This window comes from Syngnathus typhle, linkage group LG3 (genome assembly GCF_033458585.1).
Source record: "Syngnathus typhle isolate RoL2023-S1 ecotype Sweden linkage group LG3, RoL_Styp_1.0, whole genome shotgun sequence".
Taxonomy (NCBI): domain Eukaryota; kingdom Metazoa; phylum Chordata; class Actinopteri; order Syngnathiformes; family Syngnathidae; genus Syngnathus; species Syngnathus typhle.
In genome coordinates, this window is record NC_083740.1 from 14120481 (window position 1) to 14140032 (window position 19552).

General features: G+C 44.8%; 1 protein-coding gene across 1 annotated transcript in view; it reads right to left on the minus strand.

The window, feature by feature from the left end:
• Positions 1 to 19552, minus strand: part of LOC133151396 (teneurin-3) — a 286876-nt gene that overhangs the window by 78269 nt on the left and 189055 nt on the right. Inside the window, exons 21-22 of the mRNA XM_061274374.1 lie at positions 17694 to 17765; positions 11484 to 11661 (exon numbers count right to left, since the gene is read on the minus strand). Of these exons, the coding sequence (XP_061130358.1) occupies positions 11484 to 11661; positions 17694 to 17765 (250 nt within the window). The remainder of the gene's footprint in view (positions 1 to 11483; positions 11662 to 17693; positions 17766 to 19552) is intronic.

Here is a 19552-nt window from a genome sequence, read left to right on the forward strand (position 1 = left end):
ATATACTTTTGAACGGTAGTGTATATATTTATTTAGATAATTATTTATAGATTATATATATAATCTGTGTAAAAAATATTGTAATATATATGTATATTTATATTCATAGATTATATATAATCTTATACAAATATAAGACATAATTTATAATATTTAATTCATAATATTTTATTATAATAATATTTACACTACCGTTCAAAAGTTTTATATACCGTTTTTTTCCGTGTATAGTGCGCCCCCATGTATAATACGCACCCTAAAAATGGCATGCTGATGCTGGAAAAAAGCCTGTATCCATGTTCCACCCAATTTTTATGAATTTTTTTTTATGAATTTTTTTTTTTTTTTTTTTTTAAGTCCCAATGATCGTCACACACGCAGGGAGGCAATGGGTCCCATTTTTATAGTCATCCGTTCTGCGCAGCTGACCCATAGTGCGCATGCGCAGTCATACTGCTTCCGCGCATGCACAGTCATACTGCTTCTGCATGACGTCCGGTCCGCGATGGAGATTAAAAAACAAACAATATTTGACAATAACACACCATCAAGGATTGCACCATCGCATCAAACGATGTGTCGTCAATTATGGATTTTTTTGACTAAGTGTGTTGGGACAGGATGGCTGAATGCGATGCGCGATTGACAACAAACAAGAAGAAAGGTGATTACAAGTTTTATTTCGGGGGAGATTTGTCATGTCTCGTCCCCAGTTTTGCTATGTGTCTAGATTGCCATAGTTTCTGTTCGCGTCGCCCCTCTCTTCCTGTGTCACCTCAATCGATGTGTTTTGTATTTAACGTGTTTTGTATTTAAGTCCTGTCTGCCCCTCGCTCACCGTCGGATCATTGCATGTGTTACTGTCATGATGTCTGTTTGCTTTCTGTTCCTGTCTTTGGTAATGTCACCCTGTCTTTTTGTTCCACGACTTTGTCGGTCAGTCCTGTTGTTGGTTTTGTTTTCTAAAAAAAAAAAAAATAAATAAAAATTTTTTGTACCCATGTATAATGCGCACCCCAGATTTTAGGACAATAAATTTGTTAAATTTTGCGCACTATACACGGAAAAAAACGGTATATATATATATATATATATATATATATATATATATATATATATATATATATATATATATATATCAATTTGCCGGTATATATATTTGTCGGCTCGGACTCTGTTAGGCAGACTCATGCTTTAAAAAAGCATTGTTCTGGCAACTCCTGCAGCCAACCTGTGCCAAATGTATCGGTTCACCGTTCCTTTGGATGACAACAAGAAGGCCGAGAGGGAAGCCCTGATGCCTGGGAAACTCAAGGCTTCCATAAAACTTGCCCAGGCTTCTTGCGCACTAGAGAGGGTCACCAGCCACAGCAGACGCTGTGCAAAGAACACCTGACCTCCAGACACAAGAAATCTATGGTCTTTCGAGACTGTGATGCCGATGATGATGATGATGATATATATACGTACACTACCGTTCAAAAGTTTGGGGTCACAAAATTGTTTGGTGACCCCAGACTTTTGAACGGTAGTGTATATATTTATTTAGATAATTATATATCTAATATATATATATATATGTATATATATATATATATATATATATATATATATATATATATATATATATATATATATATATATATATATATATATATATAAATGTTTTGTGTGCTTGCCAGCATTTTAGAGAGCTAACACAGATACTTGCCAGCATTTTAGAACGCTCACACTGATACTTAAAAAGGTCTTGCAAAGTTACGCAATATCACAATATCATTTCCATGCCCCATTTAAAAATGATTGCAGGACACAGGGATTTTTGTGTGTTATGCTCAAAATACTTAAACTGGCAATGCCTCTCTACCAAAGTGCAACATTTTTTGTGACTGACAAAGACATTACTTCCATAATTGAAACTAACTTATGCGCAAGCCTGTACAGTGGGAATAAAGCAGTTATACAATGAGATATACAACTGAATAGAAAAACCAGTAACCACACCAAGATGGGGGCGCGTGCACACGCAGCGACCTCTCTCTGTCCCGCCCGAACGGTGTTTTGTTCGTTTAATGAGTGTTTGTCCGACAGTTTTATGTGTTCGTCTTGTCGTACTAAATTGTGCTACAAGTACAGCAGGCAGGTTCTGCTCGACATCGGCGAAAGAGAGTTTTGTGGCGTTCTGGACGTTGAAGCGGAGACATTAAAGGAGGTCGGACTGCTCCGTCCTGGAACGTCGCCGGACTCGCCTGCTATCCCTCCCCCGGATGGAAAGCGTCGGAAGCGGTGTGCGAGGAGGCAGAAGAGGGGCACGCGCGGAGGCGTCCGGGCCAGGCTGACGGCCAACCCAGCTCGCCGTGCCTTCCATTCTTTTGGCGAATGTTCAATCGCTGGAAAACAATATGGTTTACATTCGCCTGCTGATATCTACGAACCGGACTGTGTAACTGCTGTGTGCTCGTGTTCACTGAGACTTGTTTGACTGTCAGCATTCCGGACTCTGCTGTGCATCTGGAGCGGCTAGCGTGCTATCGGGCGGACCGGGCCATTATAAAAGGGGGAAAATCGCGAGGAGGTGGAATATGCGTCTACATCCGTGACGAATGGTGCCGGGAGTCTGTAGTGGTATGCAAGCGCTGCTCGCCACTGGCGGAGTTTGTGATCATTAAGTGCCGTCCTTTTAAGTGCCAAGGGAATTTACTGCGATTCTGCTAGTCGCGGTATGCATCCCGCCTTCCAACATCGAAGGCGACAGGATCGCGGCTCTTAGTGAACTGTACCAGGCTGTCAGTGAACAACAGACGGCGCACCCTGACAGTTTCACCATCTTTGCTGGGGATTTTAATCATGCTAACCTGAAGTCTGCTTTTCCGAGGCTTCACCAGCATGTTAATTTTCCAACACGTGGTGACAGCTTCCTGGACCTGGTCTACTCTACACATAAAGGAGCTTTCAAAGCTGCCCCCCTCCCCCATCTTGGACTTTCTGACCATCTCACTGTTATGCTTACAGACAAATGGTGAAAGCATCCAGGCCGGTTCGCAAGCGGGTAAGGGTGTGACCCACTCAAAATTCATCGTCACTCGGGCTAACTGGAAGCCATGGCTGACAGGGGCTGTCCTCAGGCTGCTGAGGGCCAGGGACAAAGCCTTCAGAGCGGGGGATGAGCCTGGCTTGAGGACAGCGAGGGCCGACCTGTCCCGGGGCATCAAGGAGGCGAAAAGGGCGTTCTCTTGCAAGATTACCACCCACTTCAAGGACAGCAGGGACACACGGAGCCTTTGGCAGGGCATTCAGACCATCACGGACTACAAGCCCGCGCGCCGCAGAGCTGTGAGGGCGACATCCGTCTGCTCAACGATCTTAACTGCTTCTTTGCTCGCTTCGACGCTCAGAACAGCACTTGCCCGCTGAAGACCCCTCCCCCTCCACACGAGCAGCCCCTGTGCCTCTCTGCTGATAGCGTGAGGAGGGCGCTTGCCGCTGTCAACACCCGTAAGGCGGCGGCCCCTGACAACATCCCAGGTCGAGCGCTGAAGGACTGCGCTGGGGAGCTGACGGGTGTCTTCACGGACATCTTTAACATTTCCTTGCAGCAGGCCATCGTCCCTTCGTGTTTCAAGCCTGCCACCATCGTACCTGTGCCGAAAAAACCTCCTCCGTCCTGGTTCAATGACTACAGCCCCGTGGCACTGACGCCCATCATCATGAAGTGCTTTGAGCGGCTTGTCATAGAGCACATCAGATCCATTCTCCCTCCCACCATAGACCCCTTCCAGTTTGCGTACCGAGCCAAACGGTCCTCTGAGGATGCCATCTGCTCTGCCCTCCACTCGGCCCTCACCCACCTGGAGAGAAGGGACTCGTATGTGAGATTGCTGTTTGTGGACTTCAGTTCTGCCTTCAACAGCATTGTGCCACAACGACTCATCTGCAACTGGGTACTGGACTTCCTCCGTCAGAGGCCTCAGGTGGTACGTGTTGGCGACAAAATCTCCACTAGCATCACGCTGAGCACGGGGGCCCCCCAAGGCTGCATGCTCAGTCCGCTGCTCTTCACCCTGCTGACGCATGACTGCACTGCAACCTACAGCAACAACCGCATGGTGAAATTTGCTGACGACACGACTCTGGTGGGACTCATCACCAAGGGAGACGAGACTCAGTACAGGCTGGAGGTTGACCTTCGGACCACGTGGTGCAGGGACAACAACCTCCTGCTGAACGTCAACAAGACCAAGGAGATTGTTGTTGACTTCCGGAAGGGTCACACAAAACACCTGCCGCTGACCATCGAAGGTGCTGTGGTGGAGAGAGTGAGCAGGACCAGGTTCCTGGGGGTGCACATCAGTGAGGATCTCTCCTGGTCCACCAACACCGCGTCACAGACTAAGAAAGCCCAGCGCCGCCTGTACTTCCTGTGGAAACTCAGGCGAGCGAGCGCCCCTCCGGCCGTCATGACTACATTTTACCGCGGCACCATTGAGAGCGTCCTCTCCAGCTGTATTGCTGTTTGGGGTGGCGGCTGCACTGACTACAACTTGAAGGCCCTGCAGCGCGTAGTGAACACGGCTGGTAAGATTATTGGTGCTTCGCTCCCCTCCTTGAAGGACATTTACACGTCCCATCTCACCCGCAAGGCGGCCACGATTGTAAGTGATGTGAGTCACCCCGCTCACTCTTTGTTCGAGCTTCTGCCTTCTGGGAAGAGGTACAGAAGCCTGCGCTCCCGCACCACCAGACTCTCAAACAGCTTCATACTCCAGGCTGTCAGGATCCTGAACTCGCTTCCCCGTTCTGCGTAGCGTCCTGAACTTTTACTGTCTGTATGCACACTGGCTTTTATTCGTTGTGTTATCTATTTATTTCTTAGTGTTTTTTTCCTTGTATAATGCGCAAAATTTAACTAATTTATTGTCCTAAAATCTGGGGTGCGCATTATACATGGGTACAAAAATTAAAAAACATATTTTTTTATTTATTTTTTTTTTTTAAGAAAGTCATGGTACAGGACTGACCGACAAAGACGTGGAACAAAAAGACAGGGTGACATTACCAAAGACAGGAACAGAAACCAAACAGACATCATGACATCATCCGACGGTGAGCGAGGGGCAGACAGGACTTAAATACAAAACATTACATTGATTGAGGTGACACAGGAAGAGAGGGGCGACGCGAACAGAAACTATGGCAACCTAGACACATAGGAAAACTGGGGACGAGACATGACAAATCTCCCTCGAAATAAAACTTGAAATCACCTTTCTTCTTGTTTGTTGTCAATCACGCATCGCATTCAGCCATCCTGCCCAACACAGTCAGTAAAATTCATAATTGACGACACATCGTTTGATGCGATGGTGCAATCCTTGATAGTGTGTTATTGTCAAATATTGTTTGTTTTTTAATCTCCATCGCGGACCAGACGTCATACGGAGGCAGTATGACTGCGCATGCGCACTATGGATCCGATGCGCAGAACGGATGCGCAAGACACGTCAGCTATATAAAGAGCGAGAGTTGTTTTCTTCCTATTAGTTTCAATTCACAGTTTAATTATCAGTTTCAATCAGCAAATAACAAAATGCGTATTATAGGTAATATTTTATTTCACAACACTTTGCCTTGTTCCTTTCGTCTCTGCTGTTCACTTCAAACACGGTCCATACGACCGCAATGCTCTCGTATCAGACGCTTGCTCGATCACCTGCTCGTTTGCTGTCACAATGTACCCTACACAAATCTGAAACATTTGTTGCGGCTCAGAGTCACGACGAGGGGCAAGTTTTGGTTTCCAAGGGTGTTTTTATTCCTCTTCAACGTCTCTCCCATACAGAGCCGCCTTTTTCACGTCCGCACGCCTTTTTTACGTGTGCGCACCGAGCGCGGTGGTGCCTTTACGGGCAGTCGGAGAAATCAACGCCAACAAAAAAAATTACATCCAGCCTAGTTAAGACCATACCAAAGACTATAAAAATGGGACCCATTGCCTCCCTGCGTGTGTGACGATCATTGGGACTTAAAAAAACAAACAAACAAACAAACAAAAAATAATAATAATAATAATTTGGGTGCGTACTATACATGGGTACAGGCTTTTTTCCAGCATCACCATGCCATTTTTAGGGTGCGTATTATACATGGGGGCGCATTATACACGGAAAAAAACGGTATTTATTGTTACTCTTATTATTTATTGTTTGTGCCTTCTTGTTTTTTATATTGCGTTGTTTACATGTGTATCGTGTAATATGTTTTGTCACCGTGGGATAGGGAAAAGGTAATTTCGATCTCTTCGGTCTCGGCATGTGAAGATGTTGACAATAAAGCAGACTTTGACTTTGACTTTGAAGAAGGTTCAGCGCCGCCTGTACTTCCTGCGGAAACTCAGGCGAGCAAGTGCTCCTCCGCCCGTCATGACTACATTCTACCGTGGCACCTTTGAGAGCGTCCTCTCCAGTTGTATCGCTGTTTGGGGTGGTAGCTGCCCTGAATACAACATGAATGCCCTGCAGCGCATAGTGAACACGGCTGGTAAGATTATTGGTGCTTCACTCCCTTCCTTGAAGGACATTTACACCTCCCATCTCACCCGCAAGGCGACCACGATTGTGAGTGATGTGAGTCACCCCGCTCACTCTTTGTTTGATCTTCTGCCCTCTGGGAAGAGGTACAGGAGCCTGCACTCCCGCACCACCAGACTCACCAACAGCTTCATACTCCAGGCTGTTAGGATCCCGAACTCCCCCCTTCTGCGTAGCGTCCTGTACTTTTGCGCTATATTCTGACTGTCTGCTGTATGCACTCTTGCTCCTCTTATTTATTATGTTATTTGTTTATTTATTATTTATTAATCACTCTTATTTATTCATTGTTTGTGCCTTCTTATTATTTTTTGTGTTGTTTACTTGTATATATTGTGTACTATGTCTTGTCACCGTGGGATAGTGGGAACGTAATTTCGATTTCTTTTTGTGTCTTGGCATGTGAAGAAAGTGACAATAAAGCAGACTTTGACTTTGAAGAACTATCTATAGCCTGCTCTCTCGCCTTCCTTCATTCTATGTCTCTTCTTAGCTCTCCTTGCTTCAGGCTGCTGATGAAGTGATGACTGCACTATTCATTTAAAATGACAACACAAAAATAGATTCATCCGCAATACTTGCCAAGAATACCGACTTGAAAAAAAAAGACTGTAGAGGACAAAATAATGCCCTCTGTACATAAAACTTCAACATGAAATGTTGTCATTATTAGTTGACAATATGGGATTGTTGAACAAAGTTTTCCCAAAATGTAACACTACTTACATTTTAAAGAAATTGCTGGACTTTATTTTATTAATGTATTTCCTGTTATTTCTCACATAGGGAGTTATACTCTAATTGGTGGCAGTGTTTGTTAAAGGAGTTTGGTTGGGGTCCTTTATTTGCATTTTATACATTTTTCGTAGTGTGGTCATGCATTAAACAATATCTAGACTGTTCAGAGATTTTTTGTAGATATTATGATAATCTTCATGATGGGCAGTTTTAAATAATATGTACGTATATTATATGTCAGTCAGAGTGTAATTTAAAAAAACAAATGGAGAGTTAGGTAAGTCTGTATCTTGCTGAGCAACGAATGCATGCGAATGTAGTGAACTTTGCGCTTCATCAGGGTTCGTGCAAGGTTACAAACATGTACACAATACGTTTTACTGATTTCAAACAATTATTTCTTGTCCCAAGAAGTAACAAATCCATTGTAACAGTAGCAGGTTTTTGCCAAACAATCATATGCATTTGCAAGCAGGCATGAGACATGTTGCCAAAGTTCTTTTTTATTCGCCAATGCAAGAGACCAAGTAATCATGGTTCCAAAATATGTCGGCCCATTTGTGTGAAGCATTCACTAGCATTTGCAGCTCAGTTAATGATCACTACTCATTCTCCACATAGATCACCATACCAGGGGAAACCAAGCACAAATGATGATGAGGAGTAACCCCTTTTATACACTGCCTGTTTAGATGAGTTTAAGGAGACAGATAGCAAAAGAAACATGGTGAAGCAATTCATGAAAGAAAATTTCATGAATGAATTACCTGCACCAGCCTGTAAATTCGAATAGCTTTTGTGCTAATTTTGTTGAGTTACACTTTTCCATCTTTGATGCTGGACAGTAGAAAACTGAATGCTGGGAAACGTGTGCGCACCTTTTCATTAGGTTGGGTCCATATATTTGCCTGCTACTCTAGGAGTTGGCAAATGGTCCCAAAGGTTTCCAAACAGTGCCAAAGGAGAGGCAAATAATCGCAAATCTTTGTAACACAGTACTGTCCCAAATGGCCGCTGATAATTGCAATCTGGTTTTTGTAAAGACTTTCTCGAACATTTGCGCATTGTCTCTAAGCATTGCTAAAGGTTGTGCAATGTTGCTCAACACTGGTTTTCATCAGCATTTGTCAGAAAAGGTGGCAAATACAACATTCACGTTATGGCCCACGATACCATTTTAATGTCCAATGCAGTGATTCTTAACCTTGTTGGAGGTACCAAACTCTGCCAGTTTAATATGCGCATTCACCGAACCCCTCTTTAGTGAAAAGTAAAATATATTTTTTTTAAACTCAAGACAGATGTTTTTTACAGATGCACATAATGAGCCGTGCATGAACATCACCTTGTTCAAAGAACAAAGCCAACACAATGCATGAACTCACAACACTGACTGTTGCCTTTGTGAGACCAGTTCAGATATGCATCATCGCAGATTTACACGATAAATCAATGTATTTGGACCTCCGCAGTGGAGGCTATGCCGAATCCCTGAGACCGACTCACCGAACCCTTAGGGTTCGATCGAACCCAGGTTAAAAACCACTGGTCCAATGCAAAGCAGTCTAACTGTACGCATGGGTGGAGTTTTCTTTCTTTTGGTGTTTTAGTAGATCGGCGCCGATTAAAGGGGTCTTTGTGCCAATGTGGGAGGGGACACAGTCGATTTGTAGGCCATCAAATCGAAGCTGCTAATGCTTCACTATTTTTAAATTCAGCGCAGGCAAGTTGTGCAAGTCCACATGGAGGAAGAACTCACTGGAGTCCATCGATGAAATTGGTGCACTCAAAGTAAATTTAAAAGGAAGTGCAAGATCTCTACGAGAGGATGATGTAGAGTTGGCTGCTGTGGAGTGGGCACTTGGAGACCGCTTTCCACCCTGACCGTGTGTCCGTATTTGACAACAACGATCTATAAAAGGGGGCCATTAATTGAAAAACTGCATTGTGCTGAATGCTTTAAAACAGTGGTCCCAACCTTTTTTGCACCACGGACCGGTTACGTGTCAGAAATATTTTCGCGGACGGGCCTTTATATGAATAAATATATTTACATATTTATTATTTAAATATTTATATATATAAATAGGATGAAATAAAATGATACGACTGGCATAAAAACAAATATAAACTACATAAAAATAAAACGTTGAATTAGTGGGAGCACCGAGCTCTTTTCTCAGAAATGAGCCGTTCCTATCTAGGCGTAATCGGAGACAATGACACCCGAAGTGGTTAAGGTTTGTCTTTAAATGCAGGATGCTTGGTCTCCATGTGCCGAAGCAGGTTTGAAGGCTTCATTGCCTCGTTAGCTAGCCTTTCGCCACATATGCGGAGTGCACTTGGCGCGTCAGAGTCACCTGTGGCGATAAATCCATATTTTAAGTAGGACTCCAGAAATGTTCTTTAAATGCAGCTTTCCTTGTCTTAGAAGTCGTAGCCTCTTCTTCTTCAGTGTCCTCGTTGGACGTTTTTCCCTTTCCGAAGAAGCTTTCCAAACTTCTCTGTTTCTTGCTCATTTTTGCTTGCCTCGCGGGCTTGACTGTGGTGACAAGAGTCCTTATTTTTCAGATGCACCGACAAATGTAATTGGGAGAGATTCGCCAAATTTTTTATATTTTTCAAAATAAATCCTTACTCATTTTTGTTAGCTTTGCGGGCTTGACTGGGGAAACATGTCACGTGACCGGGACGAGCGTCTTAACCTGAATGAATTGACCGTCAATGAAAAAAAAAAAAATAATAATAATTTTTTCTTTTTTTTTTTCCTGTGCGGCTCCGCGCCCAAGTGATCCACGGACCGGTACCGGTCCGCAGCCCGGTGGTTGGGGACCACTGCTTTATAAGACAAGAACATGATTGTTTGCTTGAGGGAAAAAAAAGTAGAAGGAGTCTGTTTTGTTAGTAGAGTAAAAGTGATTTATCATGCTTACCTATGTCTGAAATCTTTGTTTCTAATTACAGTGCAAGCAAAGGAGAGAAGAGAGGAAACAGAAGTTAGAGAAAATGTAGTCATCGCTTGGTATCACTCACTGAGCAGACACATATGGATATTAAACACTTAACAGCACTATTAAGTGTGAAGTGTAAAGCTTAAGTGTGAAGAATCCATATTTTTCCTTTATTGGGAAAATAGGCAAATGTATAATTAATTTGTATCGTTCTAAATTGGAATCTAAGCACTACAAAGGAAAAGTTGAATGCAAAAAGAATAGAAGAGAAAGACGTGCAAAAATTGTTGCGATAATTTTGAAAAAAAATGCTAATTTTATATAGTATACCAAAGACAAAAGGCACAGATAAAAGATTCTAGACAAGCTTCAATCGTAATGTTGAATAGTATGAACTTGTGATGGAAGAATAGTCTTTAGAAAATTTCAACCAGTAACACTAGAACATGAACAAATGTTAACTTTTACACCAGCTACAATGAATACAAAAAGTCTACACATATGTAAGTTATTTTTTCCCCAGTGTCTTTTTTGGTTCATCTCATTATTAGTGACTTAACATTTTAAAACTACACTACGGGGGTCACTGGGAAACAGTAACTTATTGGGGTGTTGCTGTGAATGAACACAGTGACACGGATTTACACATGAACATTAAAACGTGTAAATACTTTTTATAGCTATTGTGACCACACAACCTTTGATATAATATCTTGTGAAAACTGGTATTCTTGTATTGTATTTTCCGCACTATTAGGCGCACTTCAAAATTTGAAATTCACTCAAAAAACCACAGTGCGCCTTATAATGCAGAGCGCCTTATACTAAGTAAGCAGTACCAATATGTTAGATCGAACTTTAGTCGGTTCTGATCACTTTTATAGGAGATAGTTTGAGAAACGCAATTGTTTATTGAGAGCTCATTGGTTAATGTCTAGTGGATGCAACCCTAGTCAATCTCAGTTTGTTGTAGTATAGCTTCTATTTTATGCGTCTTTTAATCCGGTGCGCCCTATATATGAAATAATTTCTCAAATAAAAAATTCAATGAGGGTGCGCCTTATAAGTGCCCTTTATGGAGCGAAAAATACGGTATTTAAAAAGAACATTGTGCTGATTTGATGTCTATTGTTAGGTCAAATCATCTCAACTCTGACTTGTGTGCACTAACATGGAACAGATGTGAGATTGGAAGCTATTTTTTTACCTGAGCTCCATCACACTGGTAACATTTCCAGAGGGGAAGATCCTCCTGATGTAGTTGAAGTCTCCAACATACACACTGCCATCAGCTCCACATGCCAAAGCAAGGGGTGCCAATAGCTTATTACCCTCTGCTTGCCCATTGCAGCTCGGGCAAGAAATGCTACGGCGGCGTCCATTTCCTATGAGAAAACATTGGTATTAGGGGTGAAATGAGTGCTCAAGTAATATGATTATGATGATTCCCCCCTCAGGTACAAGTTTATTTGGCATGCACTGTCATAAAGTTAGACACTGCGAGGAGGATAACTTCAAAATAAACCTTACCAAATAATACATGGACAAAAGTTTGGTTTGCTTGCTTTTATTTCAAAGTTGTTCTAGCCACCGTGTGGTGGCATGGCGGCTGACTTTACTTGTCTTACCAACAGTATTTGGGACCAATTTGTATTGCAAATAAAAACTGTTGCCATGAGTATCAATACAGATTCATTCTGAAATCATGTTCAATGACGAACAAAATATGCTAAAAAATAACTCTAATTAGGCTAGGCGAGGCTCAGGAAGGTAGGTGAGTGCCAAAGAAGCCCTCCAAATTGAAGATGGATTCCTCAACAAGACAGTCTAGTTAAAGAACAGTCATGATCTGATATGTACTGAAATATTTCAATTAAAAAATCTGAGTAAATTGGGGGACACCAGTATCTTATGGCCTTCTCAGACTAAATGACTTGTTCACGACGGTCGCGCTGTCAGACAAAGCATAGTTCTGTGTGGTGGAGCAGGCGACATGTCACACTACTTGTCAGTAACCGAGCAGATCCAGCCCGATCATCACATTCTTCCATTACAATTCAGTCCATTGGAGGCAGGACAATCAGCTTTCAGTCAAGTCGGAATGGAAGCATTATGTGCATTTTTTTATGCCAAGAAAATGCACATCTACCAAATAAAATATTGACCCATTCCTGGAAGCTGGAGAGAGGGCAGTGTGTTTTCTTGCTTGCAATAACATTAATGATTAGACAGACAATGATATTGTGAATAGTGTCTCTATTTTAGCTTGCTCCCACACATATGTATATACAGTAATAATAATAATAATAATAATTCATTATATTTGTATAGCGCTTTTCAAGAACCCAAAGACGCTTACAGGGAACAATGCAAAGACATACATGGGGGGGGGGGGGGGGGGAAACAATCGGATAAACTTAAGAGGAGGAAACCAGTTATGGGTAGGGGAGGTCATAAGCTTGGGAGAAGAGGTATGTTTTTAGACGGGACTTAAATATGGGAAGTGTGGGTGAGTCACAGACAGACTGGGGGAGAGAGTTCCAGAGTCGGGGTGATGTGCAGGAGAAGGCTCTGTCACCGAAGGATTTGAGTTTGGATTTTGGGACTGTCAGACGTGAAGTATTGGAGGATCGGAGGGGACGGTTGGGGCAGTAGGGGACAAGGAGGTCGGCTAGGTAAGTGGGAGCCAGGTGGTGAAGGGCTTTGAAGGTGAGGAGGAGTATCTTGAAGATGATACGCTCCTTCATGGGGAGCCAGTGAAGAGAGTGGAGAATAGGAGTGATGTGTTCACGGGACCGGGTGTGGGTAAGGAGGCGGGCAGCAGAGTTTTGGACTAGTTGAAGTCTATGGAGTGAGTGAGCAGTGATTCCAGTGAGAAGGGAGTTGCAGTAGTCAAGCCGGGATGAGATGAAGGCGTGGATGAGAGATTCAGCGGCAGGGAGAGAAAGGCAGTGCCGGATTTTAGCGATGCGTCGGAGGTGGAAGTAGGAGGTCTTGACAACTGAGCTAACATGAGGTTGAAAGGACAGTGTGGGGTCAAAAATAATGCCAAGATTGCGTGCCAGAGGGGAAGGAGTGATGTTTGAGGAGTCAATGGTGAGTGTGATGGATCCAGTTTTATTAAGGGAGGATTTAGTGCCTATGAGGAGGAGCTCTGTTTTGTCACTGTTGAGTTTGAGAAAGTTGTGGGTCAGCCATGCTTTTATTGTAGAGATGCAGGTTTCAAAATGAGTGAGGGAAGGGTTACGGGTTGGTGTCGTACATATATAGATCTGGGTGTCATCAGCGTAGCAGTGGAAGTCCAGGTTGAGTTTGCGGATGACGGTACCAAGGGGAAAGAGGTAACAGATGAATAGGAGGGGGCCAAGAACTGAGCCTTGGGGGACCCCTTGTGTAACTGGGGAGAGGATGGATGTGTGACCGGAGAGAGAGATGAACTGGTTTCTGTTGGTGAGGTAGGAGGTGAGCCAGTCGAGTGCAGTGCCCTCAACACCTAGTTGGCGCAGCCTTTGGAGGAGGATGGAATGGTTCACAGTGTCAAAGGCTGCGCTAAGGTCAAGTAGTAGTAGGATGTTGAGGGCACCAGAGTCTGCAGAAATGAGGAGATCGTTGGTGACTTTAACTAGAGCTGTTTCAGTGCTGTGAAGTGGGCGGAATCCGGACTGGAAGGGTTCATAGAGGTTGTTGGACTGGAGATGGGTGTGGAGTTGGGCGGAGACAATGCGTTCAAGGGTTTTGGAAAGGAATGAAAGGTTGGAGATGGGACGGTAGTTGGAGAGGTTGAGTGGGTCCAAGGTGGGCTTTTTGAGAATGGGGGTGATGGCTGCAAGTTTATAGACAGGGGGAAAGTGGCCAAGGGATAAAGACTGATTAAAAAGGGTGGTGAGGTAGGGGAGGAGGACAGGGAGGCAGGCCTTAGTTAAGGTCGTTGGAAGAGGGTCAAGAGAGCAGGTGGTTGTCTTGGATGAGGTAATGATGTCTAGGATAGTGGAGGAGTCAACAAGGGAGAAGGCAGTGAGAGAGGGAAAGGGCGGGCGGTCAGGAAGTGGGGGCAGGAGGGCAGGGGAGGAGGAGTTATTGATGGTGTCGGTCAGAGAACTGTTGATTTGGGCGATTTTGGTGTTGAAGTTGACAAGGAAGGGGTTACAGAGGGCGGGTGAGGAGGGTGGCTTGGTGACCGGTGGCTGGAGCAATTTGTTGATGGTGGAGAAGAGTATGCGGGGGTTTCGGTTGGTGTTATTAATGAGAGATGAGAAGTAAGCAGATTTGGCAGCAAGAAGAGCATCACGGTAGGAGGAGATGTGTTGTTCAAAGGTTTCGGCATGGACGGTGAGGCGGGTTCTTTTGTAGAGGCGTTCGAGTTGACGGCCAGTTTGTTTCATGGTGCGGAGTTCCGGTGTGTACCAAGGGGCAGAGTTAGTGAATGTAACAGAGGAAGTTTTCCAGGGGGCTAGGGAATCAAGGGAGTCAGAAAGGATGTTGTTGAGCGTGGTGGCAAGGTCATCAGGGGAGGAAGAAGTGGGGTCGGAGGGAAGAGCAGAGGATAAGAGCTGGCAAAGCGTGATTGGGTTTACAGTCTTGATGTTGCGGTAGGAGATGGTGCGCTTTGTGGATTTATGAGGCGAGGGTAGAGGGGCGGAGAAGAGGATGCAGAGATGATCTGACAGTGGAAAGGTGAGAGGACGGGGGTTGGATGTGAGTGGAAAGGAGGAGCATACTATATCCAGGGTGTGGCCTTTGGTGTGGGTGGGGAAGTTGATGTGCTGGGTGAGATGAAAGCATTCCAGAACGGAGATGAAGTCAGATGTCAGTGGAGCAGTTGGCTCGTCGATGTGGATGTTGAAATCACCGATTAGTAGGAGGCGATAGGAGACTGAGGATACGATGGTGAGAAGTTCAGAGAGTTCAGAGAGAAAAGACGGATGTGACTTGGGGGGGCGGTAGATAAGAACAGCAGTAGTAGAGTTGGGGAGGGAAAAAGCGAGAAATTCAAAGGATGAAATAGATGGGAGGTTGAGGTCCAATTCAGTGATTGATAGGGACCGCTTATGGAAGACAGCGATACCACCTCCTCGCCCAGAGAGGCGGGGTTTGGCGATGTAGCTGTAGTTAGACGGAGTGGCTTGGTTGAGAGAAAAATAGTCCAGAGGCTGTTGCCATGTTTCACAGAGAAGGAGCAGATCCAAATTATTGTCCAATATTAGTTCGAAAATAACTAGTGATTTGTTGGAGAGGGAGCGACAGTTCAGCAGTGCAAGGGAGATGGATGAAGGAGCGGGGGTGGGGGAACGGAGATTGTTGAAGTTCACAGTACGGAAGGTGGGGGTGACGGGGGGGCGAGAGTTAGTCCAGAAAGAGGGGATGGGTGAGCCATCAGGGAAATGTCGTTTAAAAGATAGTCCGGAGCTACGGTGGATGTAGCGGCGACGGCGGAGGATCCCAGCCTTGCTGGCAGCTGAGGCGGCAGCAGCAGGGAGACGGTGATTATTGTTGAAATGATGAAGATCAGCAGCAGTGTAGACAAATGGACGAGAAGTTAGTGGAACGGAAGCCCGGAGAAGCAGAAGTGATAGTTCATGCAGGAGATGAGACGTGACAGCAGCAGGGAATAATCCAGATAAAATGGTAGAAATGGCTAGTAGCTGGTTAACTAGAAGTTGGTAGGCAGTGAAATGCATGGAAGCAGCAGTGGACCGAGTCGTGATGTTGGTGGAGTGGGTGGTGGTGTTGGTCAATCCCGACTGTACCCGTGCAAACGGCACGCCCCAGTGTGTCATGGCGGCCCACAGCCGAGCCACGACCGGCGAGCTCGCAGCGAGCGGGTGCTCCCCCCGAGGACGCCGGCCAAGTGGCCAGCAAGTTGGGTTGGAGCCGCTTGCCGAGCCAAGAGCAAGCAGCTACAGGCTCAGAGCCGGGAGGTAGTAGGGTCCGGTGGTGGGTTGGCTAGCTGGCTAGCGTAGCTCGTAGTCAGAGGGAGCGGGATCGGAGAGGTGCGAGCAGAGCTCCAGAGATACGCGGTGGGCAGGAGAAAAGGCGAGAAAATAAAAGAAAACAAGAAACGAGCACACTTAAAACGGGAAAACACGAAACAGACGGGGGACAAACAAATAGCGAACGCGGTTTTCGGGGTAGAAGTGGCAGTCAACAGTCCAGACGCCAGCGTTGCTCTAACCCGGAAGACAAGAAACAGGAAAACAGTACACGGGAACTAACTGACTATGGCTTTTAAGCTTCACCAACTGAAGGTTTTAATACACTATAAGACTGCTGAGAAATTCTCATTCACATCTAACCATATGCAAGCATTACAGGCAGTATGGACTGGCTATTCTCCAAAAAGAACTTGAGGTAACAAATCTGTTAGGTAACACCACCTTTGCTCATCAGCTCCTCGTTGCGGACATTGCAGCCACAGCTCAACAAATCTTTCCACCATAACGTAGCTCCACCGGAGACCAGTAAAATACTGTCCCTTCGTTTTTTGATCAGTTTATAAATTGATTCTTTTGTTCCGACAAATAAAAAAAATTGCTGTTACCTGCTGACAGTTTCGAGTGTAACTCCAGTCTTCCTCAGAGCCGTCCACGGCAACAAAAACTTTTTTTTGTCTGAACAAAAGAATCGGTTAATAATCATTACGGGGACATGATGAATCTCATCGAACTAATTTTGGCCATTTTGTTTGTTGTCAATCTTTCACCATAAGTAGGAAGCACTGTCTTCCCATTGGTCAATGCTCAAGAACCAATCAAAGGACAACCTCGTACATGCCACACTGCGACAAGATGAACAAACAATCTGAAATGCCACACTTTTGTCATTGTGATTGTGAAGTGTCCCAAGCACCATCCGAATAATCCTTGAGTATGTCACTCTACACGGGCAACAAACCGCAGAGACAACTCAAAATCAGCTATGACAAAGTATGAGTGTCCACAACATGTCTGTTGGCTCATTATCGGGCTACATTAGTGTCGTCTGACGTCAGCATTACCTGAACTCCAGCGAAATAATTAAGTCTATTCAATTTTGCCATGAAAAGGAAGAAGTCTCATTGATTTTTGTTTCTTACAGCTTCAGGCTCATAGTAAGATGGAAGGCGCAAAACTTCCCAGACACACACACACACACATACGTACGTATGCACACTCACACGCACACTCGCACGCACGCACGCACACACAGACACACACACACACACACATACGCACACATAGAAACAGACACAAATCTACAGACCAATGCGAAAAAACCCAAACGCATACACTAAACAAATAACTGTACATTGGCATTCATCATACACACACAGTGTACTACCAATTGGTGGTGATTAAAGCCATTTTCCCCCAAAAGGAGACTCCCTGCCAATACATAATTTGTTATTGTAGTACAAGTAAACACACAAGCACTTTCTTACCCATAATGCTGCTAATGACTGGAGGTTGCTGGGAAACAAATATGTTCTCACCATTGCCTTTGTACAGGATACCTAGAGTAAAAGCATAATACATTAGAAAGAACACAGAGAAAACAATGGCTTAATTTACAATAAGTGGCGTTTGTATGTGTTTGTGTGTGTGTGTGTGTGCGTGTGTGTGTGTGTGTGTGTAAATTTTGGAGAGTAATCAGGACTTTAAAAATATTTTCTAAATTTCAGCGACGGCCCTGTCACAATAATGCAGTGCTTCTCAATTATTTTCTGTTACGCCCCCCCCTAGCAAGAAGAAAACTATTCGCGCCCCCCCCTTCCCCACCGTGACTATCCTAACTTGTCTTGTAAGTCGTAAAATGTTGCACTGTCGCAAACGTCACAGAAGTAACAATGAGAGCGCCACTGCCCCCTGCTGTGAAGGGGGGCGCGCCCCACTATTTGAGAAGCACTGCAATAATGCGACCAGCGCGGTGTAGTTGCCCGGTCGGCGACGTGCTACGGTTGCGCGTTTGGCGGTGCGCTGCAGTTGCGCGATCGGGCAAATATGCGCAAATGAAAAAATGCTTGAAAACGGCTTTTTTTTCTTTTCCTTGGAACGGATAATTTTTTGTTCCATTATTTGTAATGGGAAAACATGATTCTGAATTCGAACAATTCACTTCTCAAACAGCCTTCTGGAACGGACTCTGGTCGAAAACTGAGGCTCCACTGTGTATATATACACTGCTCAAAAAAAGTTAAAGAATTCCATCAGCAGGACCGATATTTGCTACTTTGTGCAAGGAGGAGCAAGTTGAGCACTGCCCGAGCCCTGCAGAATGACCTCCAGCAGGCTACTGGTGTGAATGTCTCTGCCCAAAGAGTCAGAAACAGACTTCACGAGGGTGGGCTCAGGGTACGACGTCCTGTAGTGTGCCCTGTGCTTATTGCTCAGCACCGTGGAGCTCGATTGGCATTTGCCATAGAACAGCAGAATAGGCAAGTCCGCCACTGGCGCCCTGTGCTTTTCACAGATGAGAGCAGGTTTACCCTGAGCACCTGTGATACCCGTGAAAGGGTCTGGAGAAGCCAAGGAGAGCGCTATGCTGCCTGCAACATCATTCATCATGACCGGTTCGCTGATGGCTCAGTGATGGTCCGGGGAGGCATTTCCATGGAGGGACGAACAGACCTCTACAGGCTAGAGAACGGCAGTCTGACTGCCATTAGGTATCAGGATGAAATCCTTGCACCCATCGTCAGACCCTAAGCTGGTGCAGTAGGTCCTGGGTTCCTCCTGATCCACAACAATGAGAGAGTATTCAGACAGTATCTGGAGAATGAAGGAATTGACACAATTGAATGGCCCTCACGATCACCTGATCTAAACCTGATAGAACACCTCTGGGACATAATGTTTCGGTCCATCAGACGCCGCCAGGTTGCTCCTCAGACTTTACAGGAGCTTGCTGATGCCATTAGATAGATCTGGTAGGACATCCCACAAGACACCATCCGTCATCTCATTAGGAGCATGCCGTGACATTGTCAAGCATACATACATGCTCGTGGGGGCCACACAAGATATTGAAAAGAATTTTGAGTTGCAGAAATTGAATTTAGGCAAAATGGACGAGCCTGCCACAGCTAGTCTGAAAAGTTTTATTTCCATCAAAAGATGTGGCATCCTTTTGTTCCTGAGACATTAAACTGTCCATATCAGTATAGATATCCAACTTTTTTTTTTTTCACCATTGAAACCTGATGTGTTTTCAAAGTGTTCCCTTAATTTTTTTGAGCAGTGTATATATACAGTCAAACCTCGGTTTTCGAACGTCCCGGTTCTGGAACAAATCGGAATTCGA